Source organism: Stomoxys calcitrans, chromosome 5 (assembly GCF_963082655.1).
Source record: "Stomoxys calcitrans chromosome 5, idStoCalc2.1, whole genome shotgun sequence".
Lineage (NCBI taxonomy): Eukaryota > Metazoa > Arthropoda > Insecta > Diptera > Muscidae > Stomoxys > Stomoxys calcitrans.
Genome location: NC_081556.1, coordinates 74625098 through 74650105, shown reverse-complemented (window position 1 = coordinate 74650105; position 25008 = coordinate 74625098). Strand labels below are relative to the sequence as shown.

The 25008-nt window shown below is 36.3% G+C and overlaps 1 protein-coding gene across 3 annotated transcripts in view; it reads right to left on the bottom strand.

Annotated features, from left to right (window-relative positions):
* LOC106085256 (protein prickle) overlaps nt 1-25008 on the bottom strand; it is a 571237-nt gene that overhangs the window by 210202 nt on the left and 336027 nt on the right. For 2 of the 3 annotated variants that reach the window (XM_013249410.2, XM_059370557.1), the window contains exon 1: nt 12915-13376. The exons of the other annotated variant lie outside the window; for it this stretch is intronic. Coding sequence is in view for 1 of the 2 variants with exons in the window: in XM_059370557.1 (XP_059226540.1) it covers nt 12915-12943 (29 nt within the window). In the remaining variant the exon portion in view is untranslated. Of the gene's footprint in view, nt 1-12914; nt 13377-25008 lie in introns of those variants that run through there. 3 annotated transcript variants of the gene reach the window in all.

Here is a 25008-nt window from a genome sequence, read left to right as displayed (position 1 = left end):
TTAAAAATGGCATCGTTTTCAATATGAAAAATATTTTTTTTGTCAAAAAATTGCAAAATTTTTCAAAAAAGATACTCCCATTTCCTTTAAGTTTTCGCAAACTTTGGCCGTCAAAGCATTATCATTTCTTTCCATTTTCACAAAGTCGAGGTATTAAGAAAAGTTTTAAGTGCTAATTTGGCTAATTTCGATATCAAACAACACCGTTATCTTAAGACCAAAATGGCCAATTTTTTTACTAAACTTCAAAAGTTTCTCACTGGAAAAAAAGTTCCACGGGGATTTTTTCGCTTTTTTTGAACTTAAATGAAAGCTTAAAATGTTCCCAACATTTTAAGGTATGTCTCGCCATATCCTAGCCATAAATGAGATCGTAGCGATCAAAATACTGAAAAAAGTCAATTTTCAAGTAGTGCTATATTCATTGCTAAAAAACAAGTATTACGTCACATTTTATTGCAAAGATGTTAAATAAACTTTTATTTGGTAACACTTCTTCTACAAAACACAAAAAGAATCATGGAAATATCTCTATTCTATTCCATTTTATGGAACCGGCAATAAAAAAGTCAATTTTTCAAAAAAGTCGAATTTCCCAAATTTTGTTTTTGTTGTCCTAATTGCACATGACACTCTATAGCCATATTTACGCAACATACCTTATCGTAAAGGAAATTTTCATACCTTTCCAACAATGTATAAAACATTTCTCAACTCGGATTCTATCTACTCTAAAATTCATTTACACTTCATTAAACTCTATATAAAAATGTCTATTTGTGAAATGGAACCTTATATGGGGCCTACACTAAAACATTGATAGATTTGCCCAGGGTTTACAATACAAATGTGTTAGAATAAAAAAAGGTCTCCTGCCAAAGTTTAAAAAAATTGGAATAAAAATATGTGTTTTAGAGCGAAAACACTTCGCATCGGCGTGCGTTTATATGTATATTAGCTACTCCCAAAATAAAAAAGCATTTTAGTTTTGTATTATTTGATTTTATTCTCTACCAAATAATCTAAGGTATCAAAATTTAAAAGCTCTTTAATTTGAATGGCATCGGGATCGTCCTTATCTATATCGTCACATATTTTTGGTAGCCATTTAGTTCTGATGCTGTATAGTACCGGATCAGACGATAACAATAAATATTGAAGTAAATCATAATTTTGGTTAAATTTGGTGCTCTTTCGGGTATTGAAAAGCCGGAACTGTTTAACATCTCTATTACGGGATTCCTGAGCTTCTTCTGTAAGTTCTCCTAACGGAAGTATGTTGTATTCCACAATTTCCTTGCCATGATGTAAGACTTTATGTACTGTCGGTGTTAAAGCTTTCCACGAATATAAATCAGATAAAATGTTTTTTGTGTCATTACTATAAGCTTCAAATTTGGTTGAATTTATCATCTTTTTGCTATTGATTACAGCCAAAATCACTTTGAATCGTCTTAGCAAGTGTTCATCAAGACCGGTTATTTTAGATGTCGATACGGGGTCCTCAAAAAACCGCCTTGCCGAGTTGCCATCATTTGTGCTTCCGTATCCGTAAAGAGGTTTATCTATTATAAGTCCCTTTTGTTTAAACTCCAACTGGATTCGATTCTTCTCTTCCTGCCTCATTTTGTGAAGATCTTGGTTGTTTCTAGCAGAGACATCGCGGTTTCCAGGGCTAGTCCGATATTTAAGGTCATACGATAAATGCAAACAATACTCCATGAATCGAATTCTACAGTGCAGGGGCGAAATACCGAAATTGAGCGCATTTTCGTTTACTAAATTTTCATCAGACTTGTCCTCGAATTGCCCATTCTTCTTGCCACAAATATTGCATCTCCAATTGGACATAACGCCAGTTAATGCGTTTGCCACCTTTCCATCGATCATAGTGAGTTGTAGTTGAAACGAAACTTTTATATTTCTTCCCAATTGGTTTATAACAATCATGGGTAATGCAGCAATTTCTTCCTTTATTTCGTTCACCAAAGATCGTGTTGTGTTCCGGTCTTCCTTTGTATACTCAAACCGAATTGGGCGACATAAATATTTTGACCCAGGTGTTCTATTTATCCATATATCTTGAAATGCATTTTCTTTCGATGATGAAGATTGGTCCTTGTACAATCTCATTCTCAATGGTACTAATGATGCCATGAAAATTGATGCGAAGTTGGCATCTATTTCTGTTTGTTGCTTATATTCGGAAAATCCAGATGATCCATCACAACCCCATTTGCTGATCAAAACCACTTCGGAATTATTACATGTGTTCAACTGTTCTTCAGTAAAATTAGAAATAATTCTAACAGCTGTATTTTCAACAAGATCAGCAAGTTTCACTCTTGCTTTTAATTCGTCCACGTATATATTTGATGGCACCATTTTCGTCCTGGTGTTGTACAATTTATGTTTTGAGGGTAAACAACCCCATCCTTTTTCACGAAGAGCCTTCCTCATTGTTGAGTATTTGTTTCTTGAGAGGCCTAGGTTCAAAATCAGGGCCAGTGCATCTTCCTCCGTGAATTCTGTAGTCGATTTTGGAGTTGGAATACTTTCTACCATTCTCTTTACCCTTTTCGGAGATGCTAATGGTAAAACATCGACAATTCGTCCAACATTTTTTGGTTGTGTTTTTAACAATGCTGTTTTGAACGTATCTTTTATTAAATTTGGCGGATGTGCCGCCAATAGTTCCTCTTGTTTTTTCTTTTTGGTTTTCTCCGTAACTTCGTCGTATGCTTTGCTAGGCCGGCCGGGAATCAGCGGTTTAATTTCAATAAGTAGATCCGATTTCAGCCACTTCTCATACATTTTGAAAAACTTGATTTTTGCGAATGAACATTCTGGCAACCTTCTCTCAAATGATTTGTAGAATTTTTCAAGTTTGTCTAAAGCGTCTTTATTTAGCCTTATTCCATATATGTGGTCCAAAGTGTAAACAAGTTCCTTAAATGACTCCGTGTATGATTTGGAATCATTTTTGATGTCCCATACAATTTTCGAAAGAGTGGAATACTTCAGTATGACTTCCATAACTTATAAATGTCCTTTACGCCTCTACAAAATATAATGAAGAAAATTTGGATTTTGTTCAAATATTTATGCAATATATTCACAATTAATGACCCATTTCAGGTATCAGACGCAATCGTAAAAAGGGGTCCAAAGTGCCTCTTTTTACTTACTCTTCTATAATTATTTACCTGGACTCGAATTTGGTTAAAAAAAATGACAATGAATTTTTTATGGGTAGGTTTTTTCACATTCATTGATACGGTGGATTTCCTGGGAATTCGACATAGCGAAACAGGTAACATTTGTCTGCATCAAATCTTAACACAAATATATATATATATGCAGGTATATTTCTAGGTTACTTTTTATTCAAAAATCATCAGCTTACATTAAAAATAGATGTAGGTACTATACAAACGCACGCCGATGCGAAGTGTTTTCGCTCTAAAACACATATTTTTATTCCAATTTTTTTAAACTTTGGCAGGAGACCTTTTTTTATTCTAACACATTTGTATTGTAAACCCTGGGCAAATCTATCAATGTTTTAGTGTAGGCCCCATATAAGGTTCCATTTCACAAATAGACATTTTTATATAGAGTTTAATGAAGTGTAAATGAATTTTAGAGTAGATAGAATCCGAGTTGAGAAATGTTTTATACATTGTTGGAAAGGTATGAAAATTTCCTTTACGATAAGGTATGTTGCGTAAATATGGCTATAGTGTGTCATGTGCAATTAGGACAACAAAAACAAAATTTGGGAAATTCGACTTTTTTGAAAAATTGACTTTTTTATTGCCGGTTCCATAAAATGGAATAGAATAGAGATATTTCCATGATTCTTTTTGTGTTTTGTAGAAGAAGTGTTACCAAATAAAAGTTTATTTAACATCTTTGCAATAAAATGTGACGTAATACTTGTTTTTTAGCAATGAATATAGCACTACTTGAAAATTGACTTTTTTCAGTATTTTGATCGCTACGATCTCATTTATGGCTAGGATATGGCGAGACATACCTTAAAATGTTGGGAACATTTTAAGCTTTCATTTAAGTTCAAAAAAAGCGAAAAAATCCCCGTGGAACTTTTTTTCCAGTGAGAAACTTTTGAAGTTTAGTAAAAAAATTGGCCATTTTGGTCTTAAGATAACGGTGTTGTTTGATATCGAAATTAGCCAAATTAGCACTTAAAACTTTTCTTAATACCTCGACTTTGTGAAAATGGAAAGAAATGATAATGCTTTGACGGCCAAAGTTTGCGAAAACTTAAAGGAAATGGGAGTATCTTTTTTGAAAAATTTTGCAATTTTTTGACAAAAAAAATATTTTTCATATTGAAAACGATGCCATTTTTAAACCGCCAAAGATATTCACGTGATTCCTTTTGTATTTTATGCACACATATGCTGGCATAATTTGTGTGAAGTATGAAGTTTATAGCTTTAAAATTGACGGAGTTATTTAAAAAACACTGAAAAAAACCAAGGCCAAATTTTCATATTTTAAAATTAAACAATTCATAACTCCTTAACAGTACACGATGGCATGGTACTTTATGCATAAGTTTTTTAGATCTTGTCAAGCTCTTTCTCTAGAGTCCTAAATCATGTAAATCGGTTGAGTAGATCAAAAGTTATGGCCCCCAGAAGCTTGGAGAAGTCAAAAGTGGTCAACTTTGACACCCTGTAGCTCACCCTGTATTAAAGATATGGACCAACAACAGCACTTTTCTGAAAGCCTATGTCCTCCTCTACAAATGTCTAGAACATTTTGTATGGCTAAAATCAACAGATAAAAAGTTGTAGACTTATTTCCAATTTTTTTGCCATTTGGCCCACTGTGCGACGATAGCATAGTTACACGTAGCAAAAAACTGTGTATGTGTTGGCCAGGGCAAAGTCAATATAAATTTAATCACCAATCAAAATCATTCTTCAAACTAAAAATCGAACCACAAAAGTCTTCTAAAATCGCAAAATATAAAGCCAATCTCTCCAAAGTCAAATATCCTCGAAACCAGTAAAGAAATGAGATTCGTCAACCGCACATTTTTTAAAGGATTTTCGAGCACTATCTAGCAAAAAAATCGAAAATCGTGCCAAGTTAAGTCCAAATCGGCACATAACATGATACATATATGTCCTTTATTTACTATTGGTATATATATTATACACACTAAAAAAATATGACCAATTGTAATGAGTTCAGCGTGAACATTAGGGTGTTGATTTTTTTACAAACTCATATCCCTGTATTCTAGTTTAGATGAGTTTTTTTTTCCAAAATTAGATAAAATATTACTTATAAAGTGATTCGATAGAAAAAAACCTCAAGAACAAAATGATTTTAAAATTGTTATAGCAACATTTTGGGCTATTTTTTAAGTCATTGTAAGCAGTTATATAATTAAACACAAGCTTTAAAGCCACATAAATGAAACATTACATAGGATCATCAAAAACACAAAGAAGAAAAATATTCACGTTGTCATTGGAGAGGATGAATCTTAGTGGGAGGTTATGCTTGTTGCGGAAGAAGTTGTATAAGTCTTACATAACTTTGATCGGATTGGTGGATTGGAGATTCATCTGTTTTCCAGAGGGCCTTCAAGCTTTTGAGAAGTCATTCAGAGCAACAGATAGTTCTTTGAAATCCTTAGAGCAGAACAATTGATCAACCCATGAGTGAGAAATTGCTTCGGTAAAGGTGGATTGGAGATTCATCTGTTTTCCAGAGGGCCTTCAAGCTTTTGGGAAGTCATTCAGAGCAACAGATAGTTCTTTGAAATCCTTAGAGCAGAACAATTGATCAACCCATGAGTGAGAAATTAATGAACAGATTTTACGCAACCTGTTCCAGGTTTCAGGCATCAGAATAATCGCAGAAAAAGGTAGAATGCTACGAGAGTTCCAGCGTGTATTGCTGATATTTGGGATCTACTTTAACTTCACAAAAGGGATCCCACTTCTCTCAGTCAAGTGACGAAAGACACAAGTGAGTTGGAAGATAAACTTCATGTCATCTCTCCAGCCCCCGATTTCTTTAATATCAGTTTTACCATTGCTGAAGACTGTTTGGAATTGGTCATAATTGCTCTTTAAATCCTGCCCAAAGTAATTATAAATTTTATCATGTTTAGTAATTTAGCCCTTGTTGAATCGGCAACAATCATCAGAATTGTTCCCCATAGGTTGAACTCATCTAACACCTTCTCGAGTCCTTCTGCGATTCTGTTCTCAAGGAGTTTGTCGTCAAAGTGCTTGCTCCACTTCTCCGTGCTTATAATAGTAATTTTTCACCCGAGTAGCTTTCTTTTAGATAGTCTTGTGGATTCCTGGCTGACATGGGGTTGGGATTTAAATGCCCTCAGAGGACAACAGCTTTGAGCATTTCATTGCATTTTCTGTTACATATCTATGAAAATGGTGGTATATTCTTTGAGTATTCTTTCTTTTTGGAACCACAGCATACCATTAAAAAGCTCCCCATACCCATTATTGTTGCCTCCATCACGATTTATGGCCTTTAAAATATTATGAGGGTCATCATAGGGCATCAAAACTCTCATTCCATCTAATTCTATGGTTGGCCAAAGCCTTAGATTGATTCCACGTTATATGGGTTGACTCCAATTCTCTTTTCGTACAGCAGATTCCAATTTAAACATTTCTCGCTAAGACCCAACTAAGTCTATCTTCTTTTCCGGATTTCTACATCGTCAGGACTAGTATGTGTTCTAATTTGCTCTCTCTTCTCTTGAAAAAAGGTTGGACCAGAAAACACGAAGTATTTGTCGTAGACAACGATTTATAAAAACTTGGATTTTGCGGATAGTCGCTTGTACTAGGCTCCAAGTTGTACTGCAATATAATAAATTAAATAAGTTTCAGACTTTTGCATTATATGAGATGTCACCGCATCCCTAAGCTTTGTTAAGTTAAAAAGGTCACTTTTGGCCTTGTTGATACGTTCGCGGATGTTTGCTTTCGATCATCCGTCCATAACCTGATATAGCTGCCGTAAAAACAGATCTTCCGATTGGACAACATGAGCTTCTAGAAGGAACTATTACCAACCGATTTGGCTGAAATTTTTAACGTGATATTTTTTATAGCATTTAACAACCATGACAACCACATTCCATATCAGTTCATAACTTGATATAGCTTCTATATATTTGAAAAGATTATTCAAAGAACTTGTCAAATGTTAGCCATGAGATAGGGTGCATAATATTCAGACCGACCGAACTTAACGCGCTTTTATTTGTCTTCATTACTAATTTCTAATTATTAATAACTAGAGCCCGTTATTACAAAATTAACCCATATTCTAGTTCAATTTCAGTAAAAAATAACTCACATTATTTAATGAAACTTTAAAATGTTGTATACTATGTGTTTAAAGTGAAATATATTCATGAACCAGCAGCAGGATGAAAGCATAATTTAAAAAAATCCAGTTTTCCTTAAAGGCATGATTATCGTTAATGACAACAGAAATCATTAATAACGCAAATTTAATACGTTAATATTCGCTGTGAGAACCCCTGCTGTGTCAAGCTGCCATCTAGCTATACAATAATAGCAAATTATTTATGATCCAAAAAAGAATAAGCAACCAAACAAAGACGGACTTTACTGGGAAGCAAGGCCTATTCCAAAATTCAATGAAATTTAAATCAACGATCATTGTATTAGACAAAAGGGCCTTCATGCTTTATACTGTCTCTAACACTCATACGCTTGTCTTTTGTTTCTCGTAAAAATTGACAAAATGGACATCTACTTTATAAGCACAGCGTTTTAAAATCAGACAAATAGCTGGATTTTAATGTACACAACGGTGTTTTCCTCGGCAATGTAAGGCAATATTTTCAGCTATTTAATACCAACACTTATGCGTCAAATCAAACCCTAACAAGGTGGCAACAAAACCACTCAGTTGCGAGGCCAAAACAAAAGACTCAAGACACAAACATTGCGGTGAAATTTTAACTGCAACAGATTGTATGTCATTTGCGGTTTAATCAAAACCTCATTTTTTGCACTATGGAAAAACCCTTCTAACAACCGACAGAGTAATCGAAACCGACAGACACATCACTCTCATAATAATGCCAAGTACAAGTAGTCGAAGACTACACACCCATTTTCGGTATTACACATAATTTATACAATAAATCTATGGAAATTCGGTTTGTTTTGTCAACTGGGACGATAACTCTGCGCTCCCCATTGCTCTGGCTGTCATCGCCCACTTAACAAGAACCGACTGTTTGTTGCACTCAGTGGGCAAAGGAACACTGCAAGAGAGTCAATACTTAGAAAACAATGGATTTCTTTCATGCCCCCACATCCAAGGTGAATATAAAGCGTTAAATAACGATATTACTTGCATTTTGATGCCTATCAAAATCGCATAAGCTAAGCCCACAGAATACAGAATTAAAGAATTTCGTCTGCCAGAAAATCAAAAGACGACATACAATTCACATACACTGGCAATTCAAACAAGTATTTGCGATTGCAACGAAAACGGTGCTCAGGAAAACACAAAGAAAGAAAGTATTTTGATTACATCGAAGAGAATTTTGGGTACACTACAATGGGGGTTTCATTTGACAGGTTCTTCATTGCTTAAATGCAGCCCAACCCTAAAATTTAGGCAGCGTTATACGGGGAATACGAAAATTAAAATTTATATGACATTGTTTGCTTAATGGAAACGTAACTAAAAAACAGTATCACATTCCGATATACAATTCATAGAGGTTTTGTGTTTATCGGTGTTTGACGCTCTAATTTAGTTGATTTTATTGCTTTGTGTATTAATTAATGTTTTTGATGTTTTTATGAATTAAAAATATATATTTTACCCTTAAAAATGAATATATATATGAACAAGAAAAACGCTGAGTTTAACCCCTTTTATTTACCTTTGAGGACGAATGAGACATATATGTCCCACCAGTGCGGAAAGTGTAAGGCGAAAAGTATATCACCAAATCAACGTATGAAGAATGTTTATGATAGAGATAATAATAATAATAATAAAAATTTATCCCCCTAGCCTATCAAATCTTCGAAATAGAGACGTTTTTAATAAATAAAATAAACAAGTAAAACCGTGCTAAGTTCGGCCGGGCCGAATCTTATTACCCTCCACCATGGATCGCATTTGTCGAGTTCTTTTCCCGGCATCTCTTCTTAAGCAAAAAAAGGATATAAGAAAAGATTTACTCTGCTATTAGAGCGATATCAAGACATTGTCCGGTTTGGGCCACAATTAAATTATATGTTGGAGACCTATGTAAAATGTCAGCCAATTCAAATAAGAATTGCGCCCTTTAGGGGCTCAAGAATTAAAATAGAGAGATCGATTTATATGGGAGCTGTATCGGGCTACAGACCGATTCAGACCATAATAAACACGTATGTTGATGGTCATGAGAGAATCCGTCGTACAAAATTTCAGGCAAATCGGATAGGAGTTGCGCCCTCTAGAGGCTCAAGAAGTCAAGATCCCAGATCGGTTTATATGGCAGCTATATCAGGTTATAAACCGATTTGAACCATACCTGGCACAGTTGTTGGATATCATAACAAAATACTACGTGCAAAATTTCATTCCAATAGGATAAGAATTGCGCACTCTAGAGGCTCAAGAAGTCAAGACCCAAAATCGGATTATATGACAGCTATATCAGGTTATAGACCGATTTGAACCATACTTTGCACAGTTGTTGGATATAATATCAAAATAGGTCGTACAAATTTTCATCCCAATCGGATAAGAATTGCGCACTCTAGAGGTTCAAGAAGTCCAGATCCAAGATCGATTTATATGGCAGCTATATCAAAACATGGGCCGATATGGCCCATTTACAATACAAACCGACCTACACTAATAAGAATTTCAAGCGGCTAGCTTTACTCCTTCGGAAGTTAGAGTGCTTTCGACTGACAAACGGACGGACGGACATGGCTAGATCGACATAAAATGCCGCGACGATCAAGAATATATATACTTTGTGGGGTCTCAGTCGAATATTTTGAGTAGTTACAAACAGAATGACGAAATAAGTATACCCCCCATCCTATGGTGGAGGGTATAATAATGCAAATTTTTGTGTATTGCATCTTACCAACACGAAAAGGGGAAATTATATTAAACTAGCCGAACCGCGCCCGCTCCGCTGCGCCTTCTTTAACTCTCTTTTTAGGGAGGGGACACACCGCCCCGAATGCGGATATCGAATTCGTGTCATTGTAGCCTATAACGCTGAACGCGTTCGTATCCTGGCGAGAACATCGGACAAAGCGGTGTTTATTCCCTCTTAACGTTGGCGACATTTGCGAGGTACAATGCCATGCATGGTCATTTAAAAAATTTTCCACACCCCAAAGAGGTGTCGCACTGCGAGACGCCATTCAGACTCGGCTATAAAAAAAGGTCCCTTATCATTGAGTTTAAACTTGAAACGGAATGCACTCATTGGTGGTAATGTTCTTCCGCAGGGTAATGTCCTTATTAGGGGAGGGATGGCACCTCAGACATTTCGACTCAAGTATGGAAATCAAATTCGTGCTGCACTTCGTCTGGGTACTTGGACCCAAATTTTAATACCATATTCGTTTTCTGGTCTCCAATACCTTTCATTCGATACCCCTATTGTGCCCATCGGACCACTTTCGGATATTTGTGGCGTTTTTGTGGTAAGAGGGAGGGTCCGCCTCCACACGATATATAAAAATCATAAAGCCTATGTTTGCTTCCAGACAAACCTACACAATCTATGAAAATTTTAAAAAAATCGATTCAGCCAAGTATCGTATCGTCATAATGGGTCTAATGGCGTTTTTGAGGTGTGGCGTGACCCCCTATACTTCGATCTGATTTTATATGCCAGAAATCGTAATATACTCCCTAATACCTTTCATTTGAGCCCCATATTAAAATGAACGTCCAATATATCTGTTTGGATGGAGTTTTGGGGTTGGGGCGGCCCGATGGGTACTTAGACTCAAATTTTAATACCACATTCGTATTTTACTCTCCAATATCTTTCATTTGATACCTATATTGGCCCGATCGGTCAACTTTTGATTTTGGGTTGTGTTTTTTGCATAAGGGGGAGGGTCCGTCCCCCTTCCGTTACCGAAAAATTATATAGCCTATGTTTCCTTCCAGATCAACCTATACAATATATGAAAATTTCGAGAAAATCGGTTCTGCCGTTTTTCAGTCCATACGGAACAAACAAACCGACTCCCATATTTTCGTGATTGGCTAATGTGCCCATTTTGGGCGTTTTTATGGGGATGAGGTAACCCCCTATACTTCGACATGATTTTGTATGCCAGATTCGTTATCTACTCCCGCATACTTTTCATTTGATACCCATATTGTCCTTATCGGCGGTGTTTTGATTTTGGGTGGTGTTTTTGGGCTAACGGTGGAGGGTCCGCCCCTTCCGTTATCAATAAATTATAAAGCCTATTCCTACTTTCTGACCATATTTGTAATCTACTCCCGAATGCCTTTCATTTGAGTCCTCGCGATATCAAAAAATTATGTGGCCTATGTTTCCTTCCAGACCTACCTGCACAATCTGTGAATATTTCAAGGTAATCGGTTCATCCGTTTTTGAGTCGGAGTACGGAACAAACAAACAACCAAACATACAAACAAACAAGCATGCAAACAAACAAACCAACACAAGTTGAATTTTATATATAAGATGTGTGTGACGGAATATTATACCCCCATTGGTATCGATTAATTGCAAATTTTGAAAAATCCATCTTTTATTTACCTTTAAAGACGTAGATCAGGAAGTGTAAGGTAACATTTTGTAAAATGTTACTGATAGAGGAGGCCGGTATTTTATACCCTAAAAGTCAATTAATAAATGTGGATTTCAGAGCAAAAGTACACATATACGTCCTATTCCTCCTCAAAGGGTTAAAATGTTTTGAGTTGATAATCAATTCGATTGCATTCCCCAGTTTGTTACAAAATGTCTATGCTTTCACTTTACGCACAGCAAGGCATGTTACAAAATCAAGAATAGCACCAACATAACCAACATTTTTTGTAGAAAAGCAAACAAAATAAAAAATATATTAAGTCGTAGGCTTTTTTGTTCACGTCTTTTTGCACAGCGATATGTTCGTATGTGAACATGTTTGTATGTACGTCAGTCTATACAAGTAATGCCGTTCAATGGTGACAATGTGACAAGAAATTTCTATATAATGCAAGATATAAACAACAACAACAGTGGGTTGAAGTCAAAAGTAAAATGTTTATAGATTTTTACTGTTCTAGTCTTCACTTTTATAAATTTCCATTTACTTTACCACTGGTGAGTTTAAGATTTTTATATACAATACACTTATAATTTTTCAATGAAATATCGTCCAGTTGAAACCTTTTATTTAAAAGCCGCAAATTAAAAAAAAATGTCTTTAGTAAAACCAGGAAGTTTGAAAAATCGACTACTTTTTTTGTTACATTTTTCAAAACAAAACAATGTTGATTAAATATTTTGAAACAATCACACAAATTATTTTGCAAAACAATCAAATATTTTCTGTGTTAACTGGTAAATACCCTTTGCTAGATTAAAAAAAAATGCAGATAACTTTGAAACTTGAAGATTCATTGAAGAAATGGAAAGTTTTACAAACAAAATCTGAATTAGTCTTCTATATGTTTTATTAACCAATTTAAGAAGATTGTGGAAAACTATATTTTAAGAAGAAAAAACATTTCTCATTCTCCTTGCAAATTATATGCAATTAAGTTTGGAACTGTGACCCACTGTTTTTGTGTTTAACTTCAGCTTGCAATTGTAGAACTTTAAAAGCCAAAAGCAGAAAACGCACCTTTCAACTTTATTGCACCGCACACGCATGCAGACAGAATAGCATTTTGCTGTCGTTCATGATGATAATAATGATGGTTGTAGTGGCAATGTTGCAATTCCCAAAAATGCCATTGAGTACCAAACTGCAGGAACAAGAAACACAATAATCCGTTTTTATGCACTTTTATGATGGATATCAATGATTGGAGATCCACCGATTATACAACGCAGACAATGATGATGTGATCCGCTCACTGATGGTTAATCCATTATTTTTGTTTTTTTTTTATATTCTTTCCCTTGTGCAAAGGAATTGGAAGTAGCACTGGATTTTCAAGTTGTCAAGGTTTCACATTGCATTACTTTGATGCATTGATGGAATCATACATACATTTTCGAGACATTTTTATTTTTTCAACTTTTTGTTGCAATTCACTCAAACATTTCCTTATAAATAAGAAACCACTTTTTTATTTGCTTCACCCTCTTAAATGTAAACATTATTTTGCGCATGCTTGATCGCCAAACGCCGCTATTTAAATTTTTTTTACATATATTTTATATATATATTTTTTTTTTTATTTTTACATTTTATTTTTAAGTATCGTTTCTCTATCGTCAACCGGCCGAGATTTTTGAGTATATTAAATTATTAAATTTAATAAAATATTGAAAAATGTTTTTTTTTCAAACGAACACACCGAACCAACCGACCGTTAGTTATGCACAAATTAAATTGTAGTCCAAAATACCAAATACCAAAATACAACAAGTTAATCTCCATTCCTCCATTCCACTTTCGTAGAGATCGAGATCGGAATCTCCATTTCTCTCAATTCACTCACTCACTCAGTCAAACTCGGAGTCAATTCACTCAGTAACTCAGAACCAAAGAGCGCTTTTTTATTATAATATTCAATATTGTTTGTTTAGAAATTAGATGGAATGGAGGAATATCTGTCGTCTAGAAAGGGGATGAAGGAATGAGATTAACTTCTTAGTATTTTGCACTACAAATTCCAATTTGTGCGGAATCACGAAATTATGAAATGGAGGAATGGCCGTCTTCTGCGGAAGTGGAATGGAGAATAAGAAGTGTGTGAAGAGAGTGAATTGAGTTTGACTGAGAGTGTTTCATTCCATTTCAATTCACTCAACAGGTGTTATAACCATAGACTATTCGATTGTAATGAATGCGTTTACTCTCAGATTGATCATATCTATACACAACTGAGGCAAAAGCTCTCACCGTCTCCGTTTTTGCATGAGTATTGCGTTTAGTTTTACAATATCCGTTTCATCGTTTTATTTTCGTTCTTTTACTGCCAATGAATGAATGGACGTTTACTTGCAACATGTTGCGAACGAACTTTTTGCTATCGGCAACTTTCGAACTAACTCGTACAGTCTTTCATGAGAAAATAATAAAAAGCGGCATGGATTTTCTTCTTTTGTGGTGGTGGGGAGTTAGTACATCTTATGCTTACAATTATCTTGACCGAGTATTTTGTTTTTGGTAGGCAATTATGTGATGGCGATCATTTGTTATGATCTCTCTTCTTGGGTTGTTTGTGTCTCCACAATAGTTTTACCTTACAGACTTGTTGGCGTACGGTTTTCCATAAAGATTTTAAAGCTGTAATTATGCTCCTTTCGGGCGTTGCTCCAACCACACATTACAAATAGAATAGGTGGTTGAATTCGGGAAACCTCTAATTGATTTCTTTAAGACTGTTGGTTGGAATATTTATAACAATGCTAGGTAAATAATAATGCATGATGGAATTTCACAAAGCCCAAACAAAACAACATTTATTGTTTAAGGAAACTAGTTGAACGATTTCCAATAACATTATATTGTAAACTGCTCATTTAAAACTTTTACATTTCAAATGGCGCTGTATCAGCTTCAGAGACCTTAAAAAACAGCCTTTACACATTAGGGGTATGTTCCCTACACTAATTTTTATACCCACCACCGAAGGACGGGGGTATATTCATTTTGTCATTCCGTTTGCAGCACATCGAAATATCCATTTCGACCCTATAAAGTATATATATTCTTGATCAGCGTAAAAATCTAAGACGATCTAGCCATATCCGCCCGTCCGTCTGTTTGTTGAAATTACGCTACAGTCTTTAAAAATAGAGATATTGAGCTGAAACTTTGCACAGGTTAAGTTTGAAGATGGGCTATATGGGACTATATCTTGATATAGCCCCCATATAGACCGATACGTCGATTTTGGGTCTTAGGCCCATAAAAGCCACATTTATTTTTCGATATCGCCGAAATTTGGGACTGTGAGTAAAGTTAAGCCCCTCGACGTACATCTGAAACTTGGCCCAAATCAGTCCAGATTTGAATATAGCTGTCATATAGACCGATATCTCGATTTAAAGTCTTGACCCCATAAAAGGCATATTTATAATCCGATTTCACTGAAATTTGACACAGTGACTTATGTTAGGCTTGTCGAAATCCGTGTTGTATATGGCTTGTACTTATTAGTATTTGGTCCAAATCAGAACATATTTTTATATAGCTGCTAAGGGCATAAGGTATGCATTTTTCACCGGATTTTGACGAAAGATGGTTTACATTTTTACCCGAGGTGGTGGCCAAGTCCGGCCCGGCCGAACGTAACGCCTTTTTAATTGTTTTCTGTTAACGAAAAATATCGAACACTATCTGCTAAATATTAGTAGTTAATTTTATTGCTGTTGTAGGCAGTAGTAGCAGTAGGACTGATTTTACAGCAGTAGCTCATGCAATTTCAGAGCAGAAAATTCTATTATTTCCTGAAAATGACTGCTGCTTAATTATGAAGGGGATGTTAGAAGAAAACATATGCGAGCCAAAAATCAAGCGGAAACCGAACGTCAATATTTCCTATAAATTTCGTTTAGAACCATAAAAACTGAATAATTTTTATTAATTTATCATCGAATTACACTGTGGAATTTATATTCCTTTCAGAACGATGGTGTCAGCTACAGAAATTGCTCAATCAAACCCTATCACTTTACGACCTCCTCAGTTATTTTTACATGAAAGGGAATAATTGATTGGTATCTCAATCTTTGCATTTGGTTATTTTCATACGACCAAAGCGATTCTCATTCCTTAGAAAAATCGTTTATATCGTTTTCCCATCAATAAATCTCCAATTAGGTCATGGTTAAAGATTTTGGTAATTTTTTGAGCATGGACCATGTTACGGCTCATCCTCACATTGGCATTTTTAAATGAGTAATTAATTACACTTTAATTGAGCCAATGGGATAAGGAAGTCAAACCAAAATGATGCATCATTTTGAATATTTTATTTCTTGCTGCGCCCATAATCAAATCTTTTGCTGTTCGATAAATACATAGCTCTCAAACTGTAATGCTTCCACAACCAAGTAAAGACTAGATGCCAATGGTAATAATGGCTAATTCTTTGTTGCTGTAAGTTTCCTATTTTGTTTTGATATGAGTATAAAAAAACAAATGTGTCATTAATCATTTTTATACCCTACACCACTGCTGTGGTACAGGCTATTATAACTTATGACTCTCGACATTATTTGTAAATTTCATTGAAATCAGTTTAGATTTGGATATATTTCCCATATAAATATATCGCCCTATTTTCACTTCGAGAGCTACTGCAGACGCATTTATTGACCAATCTTCCCAAACAACGCTTTCCTAGATGACTACCACAATAACAATGTTGTCATTTGTCAATCGATTGTCACGGAAATTGGCATACGTACAATAGTTTTCTTATAACTGTTGACATTTTTATTAAATTTTATAAAAATTGGTTCAGCTTCATATTCAACTTCCATATACACTCTTAAAAAAAAAGTTTGCTGAAAATAGCAAACCCTGTCTGCTAAATATCACTATTTAATTTTGCTGCTATTATGATAGTAGTTCTGCTTTTACAGCAATAGTTCTGTAATTTCAGAGCAGCAGGCTGAATGCTAAAAGTCTATTGTTTGCAGAAAATAACTGTTGATTAATTATAAAGGGATGTTAACTTTAGCTGAATGTAAACTTTAAATAATTTTTTTTCTTTGCTCTAAACATTAGTAGAGCAATCAGTCATGTACACATTACAATCCCATGGTAGCCAGTTGTACGCACCGGATTGACCCGATGGAATCCCCATAAGCAAGGGCTGCCGACTCAGTGTGCGTGTTCGTCCTTTTTAAACCCTACACCACTACTGCGGTACAGGGTATTTTTACTTAGTGAATTTCTTTGCAACACTAGAGACGAAGCCTATTGAAATTGGAAAAAAATCGGTTCAGATCTGGATATAGTTCCCATATATATGTTCGCCCGATTTTCAGTAATAATGCAATAAAATGGTCATTTGGTCTCGACATTACTGGTGAATTTCATGTAAATCGGCTCAGATTTAGATATAGCTCTCATATATAAATATATCGCCTGATTTTCACTCCTAGAGCCACCGCAAGCACATTTATTGACCAATCTTGCAGATTTTGAGATTTTGAGAAATATTGCAAAAAAGTTCTCATTTGTCAACCGATTCTGTCGAAATTTTGCAGGAAGGATTTTCTTATGACTCTTAATATCACTGGTTAATTTCATAGAAATCGGCCCAGATTTAGATATATTTAGCTGTCATATATGTATATCGCCAGATTTTCAACCGAAGAGCCACTGCAAGCGCATTGTTTTATCAATCTTGCCAAAATTTTGCACAACGCTTTCCTTGACGACTACCACATTATCTGAGAAGTTTGCTCGAAATCGGTTCCGAATTAGATAAAGCTCCCATATATATGTTCGTCAGATTTGGGGTAATTTGCCATAATGTTGTCAATTGCCAACCGTAGTTTTTACAGTTTGAACATATTTTCTCGCCAAATTCCATCAAAATTGGTTCAGAATTGAATATAGGTCCCACATTGTACTTATAGGGTAGGTGTAGGGTATTATACAGTCAGCACCGCCCGACTTTTGACCTTCCTTACTGGTTTCGTCTTGGAAGAGGCACATACCGGAGTGGCAAGGTTCTGGTCCATTCTGGGATTGAAAAGAACCCCGCACCCTCGTTCTTTTTGGATTGGCAAAACCACCTCCATCATCGGTCGTTGTCGGTGAAGCGTAACCGGTGCATGGAGTGGGTATATTTCCGATCTTGCTCTGGCCTTACGTCACTACGCGTCATAGTCACATTGAATACATTGCAAGGTGCTGTGGGAACATAGACAGCAGTGGGTCACAAGCGTCGTCGTCGTGGTTTTCGTAGTCGGATTATGTGCTGCCCACCCCTCGACCTCTCCCGTGCTGCAATAAACGCAACATCAGCATCCCAGTCCCAATATTGCCAGGCCAGAGCCGAAAAATGTATATTTTTTGCAATTGTATTACAATGTCGATGAATAACAAATTTGGTTGAGTGTTGAGTCACAAGCTGTGAAAAAATTTGTCAACGCCGACTATATGAAAAATCCGCAATTACTTTTTGGGCAACCCAATATTTGATACGAATGCTGTAGCCCATCTGAAAACCTTCGCCGAAGTCCATCAAAATTAGTTCAGAATTAGATATAGCTCCCAATTGGTACTTATAGGGCACGTGTAGGGTATTATATAGTCGGCACCGCCCGACTTCTGTCTTGCCTTATATCAGTAAATGGGCACACTCACACATTTGCATATTATAGAGCGCTTATGTTCTTGTGTTCGTCCACAATAGTGTGTGCGTGTTTGCCCATTGTTGCTTGAAATGCACTTGGCTGCGATCCAAGTTAGGGCTATGTTGATCTGTATATGAGTGTGGAAGAGTGATGTATCATTAAAAGCAAATCTTTGCAAGAAATTCGCGTTCAATTCATTTTTAAACCAAAACTGTAAGTTCTTCTTGCTCAGAGATTAATGTATACGTAGTAAGGCGTTCAAGTTCAAGGCCAGTGTCATTCATTCGAAAGTTGAGCTGTTGCAACAAGTCATAAAATCCATAAATTTCAACTCAATAAAGTTGAGAAGATTATTAATGGCTTTTTCAATGTCAGCTATTAGCGTTGAAATACGATTAAGTCTTGAAATTATTATCAACACTAATGGACGGTATTGTGTCAGTTTGACTGTCAACAAAAATTTTAACAACCAATGAAATTAGAATCATATGGAAATGGAAAGATACGTCAAATGATTGTCAGATATTGTTTTTAAAATTTTATTTCTATCCAAAACGATTTCGTCTATATATCCGTTTGCCACTTGCAATCAAACTACAACCTTTCAAAACAATGGTATTGAGCTGAAATAGTGTACAGATTCTCATTTGGCCTATACGCGGGTTGAGTTCTGGAGCAAACCAAATCGTACTATATTTGGATGTAAGACATTCATCCTATGTAATTGAAAAAATAAATATCAAGATTTGCACTGAAGCTTTGTAGAGATCAATATTTTGTCAATATCCTCCGTCAACAGTAAGGGTTGGGCCACGAAAAATAAGTAACAATGAAATTTTTATTTCTGTTTTGAGACGAGCTTAATGATCGAAAGAGAAATAAAATGCAAATTTGCCCATGAACATTCCACTAAGGAACAGTTGCAAACTTCTCACATATCAATGAGTGCAGTCAGATTCAAGTTTAAGTTCAATGACAAGGGGCCTCCTTTTTATAGCCGAGTCCGAACGGCGTGCCGCAGTGCGACAACTCTTTGGAGAGAAGTTTTTCATGACATAGTACCTCACAAATGTTGCCAGAATTAGGAGGGGAAAACCTCCGTTAAATTTTTTTTTGTTTTTTCTGATTATCTCGCCATGATTTGAACCCAGGCGTTCAGCGTCATAGGCAGACATGCTAACCTCTGCGCTACGATGGCCTCCGAGAAATGAAATGAGAATTATAAAATAAAACAAGTAAAAGCATGCTAAGTTCGGCCGGGCCGAATCTTATATACCCTCCACCATGGATCGCATTTGTCGAGTTCTTTTCCCGGCATCTCTTCTTAGGCAAAACAGGATATAAGAAAAGATTTGCTCTGCTATTAGAGCGATATCAAGATATGGTCCGGTTTGGACCACAATTAAATTATATGTTAGGGACCTGTGTAAAATGTCAGCCAATTCGAATAAGAATTGCGCTCTTTGTGAGCTCAAAAAGTAAAATAGAGAGATCGATTTATATGGGAGCTGCTTCGGGCTATGGACCGATTCAGACCATAACAAACACGTATGTTGATGGTCATGAGAGAATCCGTCGTACAAAATTTCAGGCAAATCGGATAATAATTGCGCACTCTAGAGGCTCAAGAAGTCAAGATCCCAGATCGGTTTATATGGCAGCTATATCAGGTTATGAACCGACTTGTACTTTATTTGACATAGTTGTTGAAAGTAACTATAAAAAACGTCTTGCGAAATTTCAGCCAAATCGGATAGGAACTGCGCCCTCTAGAAGCTCAAGAAGTCAAGTCCCCAGATCTGTTTATATGACAGCTATATCAGGTTATGGACCGATTTGAACCATACTTGGCACAGTTGTTGGATGTCTTAACGAAACACGTCGTGCAAAATTTCATTCTGATCGGATAAAAATTGCGCACTCTAGAGGCTCAAGAAGTCAAGACCCCAGATCGGTTTAAATGGCAGCTATATCAGGTTATGGACTGATTTGAACCATACTTGGCACAGTTGTTGGATATCATAACTAAACACGTCGTGTAAAATTTCATTCCAATCGGATAGGAATTGCGCACTCTAGAGGCTCAAGAAGTCAAGACCCCAGGTCGGTGTATATGGCAGCTATATCAGGTTATGGACCGATTTGAACCATACTTGGCACAGTTGTTGGATATCATAACAAAACACGTCGTGCAAAATTTCATTCCAATCGGTTAAGAATTGCGCACTCTAGAGGCTCAAGAAGTCAAGACCCAAGATCGGTTTATATGGCAGCTATATCAGGTTATGGACCGATTTGAACCTTACTTGGCACAGTTATTGGATATCATAACAAAACACGTCGTGCAAAATTTCATTTCAATCGGATAAGAATTGTGCACTCTAGAGGCTCAAGAAGTCAAGACCCAAGATCGGTTTATATGGCAGCTATATCAAAACATGGACCGATATGGCCCATTTACAATACCAACCGACCTACATTAATAAGAAGTATTTGTGCAAAATTTCAAGCGGCTAGCTTTACTCCTTCGGAAGTTAGCGTGCTTTCGACAGACAGACGGACGGACGGACGGACGGACGGACGGACGGACGGACGGACGGACGGACGGACGGACGGACGGACAGACGGACGGACATGGCTAGATCGACATAAAATTTCACGACGATCAAGAATATATATACTTTATAGGGTCTCAGACGAATATTTCGGGTAGTTACAAACAGAATGACGAAATTAGTATACCCCCCATCTTATGGTGGAGGGTATAAAAATGATCTTCGCCTTAACAGGCAAAATAACGTGAGAAATAAAAAATCGGCGAATCCCGGCCGGTATTCAATCCTAGATACCCGGAGCAACAGCAAGAGCCGTTGCCGTTGTCCTCCTGCCTTTTTAACCAAGAGTTCGAAACACGTCATACTATGGTTAGTGTTGTGGTATGTTTTAGCTTTACTTTTTCATTGCAAAACGTTCTTCGATCCTTGAGCTCGTCTCGATATATAATTAAAATGGGAATTATTAAATAAATTGTGCAATATTTTGGCAAGATTGGTCAATAAATGTGCTCGCAGAGAGCTATATCTAAATCTGAACCAATTTCCATGAAATTCATCAGTTATGTCGAAAGTCGTAAAAAATCCTTCCTGCCAAATTTCGAGAGAATCGGTTAACAAATGACCATTTAATTGCATTGGACAAACATATATATGGGAGCTATATCCAGATCTGAACCGATTTTTTCCAATTTCAATAGGCTTCGTCTCTAGGCCGAAAAACATGCCTGTACCAAATTTGAAGACGATCGGATGAAAACTGAGACCTGTACTTTGTACACAAATTATTATGGACAGACAGACAGACGGACATAGCTAAATCGAATCAGAAAGTGATTCTGAGTCGATCGGTATTCTTATCAATGGGTCCATCTATCTTCTTTTTGGGTGTTACAAACAAATTCACTAAGTTATAATACCCTGTATCACAGTAGTGGTGTTGGGTATAACAAGTATTGTAAAAGCGTGCTTACTTATTTGGCATGCATATTGAGGGCCATAGTAGAAGTCATTGTGCATAATTTCAGACAAATTGAATAAGAATTGCGTCCTTTATAGGCTCAATAAGTATAATCGGGAAATCGCTTAATGATTCGATTTGAACCATACTTGGCATAGTTGTTGGAAGTCAAAACAAAGGATCTCATACAAAATTTCACCGGTACTTATATATAGATGTACATCGATTGCAAAAGAAAAAGACAACACGTCGAGCTTTATTAGTGGCGTACTTATTTCATAAATGCGTTTTCACAAAGAATTCGATAAATGATCCGATTCTGATGAAATTTTGCACACACACTAGGACGTCAAAAAAAGCACTTCGTGCCAATTTTAGTAAAGATCGGACCAAAATTATGCTTTCTACAGCCATAATAGGTCAAATCGGATGAAAGTTATATATGGGAGTTCTTTCTAAATCTGAACCGATTTAGATGAAATTTTGCACACATATTAAAACGTCACACGAAACATCTCATGCTAAATTTGGTAAAGATCGGACCGAAATTGTGGCTCCTTCAGCTTTAAAAGGGCATATCGGATGAAAGATATATATGGGAGTAATACTTAAATCTCGACCGATTTCAATGAAATTTTGCACACATATGGGGACGTCCAAAAACAATAAACACTTTGTGCCAAAATTTTGTAAGGATCGGACCAAAATTGTGGCTTCTACAGCTTTAAAAGGGCACATTGGATGAAAGATATATATGGGAGCTATATCTAAATCTGATCCGCTAATCAATAGCGTTTGTCCCTGGACCAAACAAGAGACTTATGCAAAATATTGTGAAAATCGGACAACAAATGCGACCTGTACCTTGATTACAAGAATACATGGACAGACGAACATAGCTGAATCTAATCAGGAAGTGATTCTTAGCCGATCCGTATATTTATCGATGGGTCTAGCCCTTCTCCCTCTTAGCGTTGCAAACAAATACACAAATCTATCATACCCTATACCACAGTGGTGGTGTAGGGTATAATGATCTTCGCCCCTAACAGGCAAACAAAATGAAAAATATATTTTCTACCATTATCTTGAAAATGTGATCTGAACACCTAATCCTGTAATCGGGTTGTTGTGCGCTCTAAATACTAAAAATTAACCTCAAAAAAGAAAATCTAAGTAAGAAATACCGTGCTACTTACAAAATCTTTAATTGTTTTCCATACCAGACCTCTAAGTAGGTTCAAATGCTCGAACGTCTCCTCATCTTCCCCACATGCCCTACACATGCTATCACTTGCCGCACCGATTCTACATAAGTGAGCTCGTAGTCCTATGTGTCTCGTTATGATATCGAAAGCTATAACGTCCTCCTTCTTACTTTCTTTCCATAATAGCCTCGCTTTCTCACCATCCGGATCTTCCATAGGATTTTCGTCGTCTTACCGACCGTTTCGCTGTTCCACAGGGTTACATCCGCGTAAAGGGATTGGTCGACGATCACGACGACGGCGAGGCTATTAACGAAAAGCAGTAAGAAGGAGGTCAGTATAGCACGTTCGATCTAAGATATCAAAATAATGTATGCTTTTGAGGGGTCATCAATCGGTTTTTGTCTTCTCTAGAAGAATATTTTGAATTTGCCATGAAAGTCGGAATAACAAAACTTGTTCCCTTTGCATTGGTCCAGCTAAAATATTGCATATGAAAATTCGCAGAATAAGCAGAAAAGCATGTAATGGACACAGTTAATCTATTTCAAATAAATGGTTGTTAGTGCAGTTTTTAGTAGGTAATCTTAAGAAAATTCAATCGTGTTCGCAAGACCTTTAACTCCTTTCGCATCTTTTTTCACTTCAAAACAGTTGCCATTTGCATCTCCTGCATCATTCCCATATACGATTTCAAAGTGCACTTGAGCGAGAGTGGAACACTTTTATAGGCCAACGCATATCATATTCAACGACAAACAGACAGAGCAAATGATGTTTTACAATTTCCTGGATGGGAACATGTGCTACACATGTGTAACATTCCTTTAGACATCGTCTCAATGTGTAGCCACACTAGAGCATCTCATCCACAATAGGCCCAGTTCTATACCTTAAAATTTCCTTGCTATAAATAAGCAAGTAAGAGTTTTGCATTTCTTCTCGTCTCACAATGTTGTTCGATAAAATTAACTTGGCCTCTGCACCTCTCTAATAGTTTCGTTATCCGCCGAGATCTCAATGGGCATCATAATTATTGGGTTGCCCAAAAAGTAATTCTCGGTAATATAGTAGTAATATAGTCGGCGTTGACAAATTTTTTCAACGGCTTGTGACTCTGTAATTGCATTCTTTCTTCTGTCAGTTATCAGCTGTTACTTTTAGCCTGCTTTAGAAAAAAAGTGCGCGAAATTTTGTTTACATTTGTTTGTTTGGCGTCAATTTGGGTACCACATGTATTGAAAGAAATTCATTTAACAAACCGAATCAACGCTTGTGATATGCACCTTAAACGCAATGAATTCGATCCGTTTTTAAAGCGAATCATAACTGGAGATGAAAAATGGATTGTTTACAACAACGTTAGTCGAAAACGATCATGGTCCAAGCATGGTGAACTAGCTCAAACCACTTCAAAGGCTGATATCCACTAAAAGAAGGTTATGCTGTCTGTTTGGTGGGATTGGAAGGGTGTGGTATATTTTGAGCTGCTTCCAAGGAACCAAACGAATAATTCGGATATTTACTGTCAACAATTGGATAAATTGAATACAGCCATCAAGGAGAAGCGACCAGAATTGGTCAATCGTAAAGGTGTCATATTCCACCAGGACAACGCTAGACCGCATACATCTTTGGTCACTCGCCAAAAAATGAGTGAGCTTGGCTGGGAACTTTTGATGCATCCACCATATAGCCTTGACCTTCCACCATCAGACTACC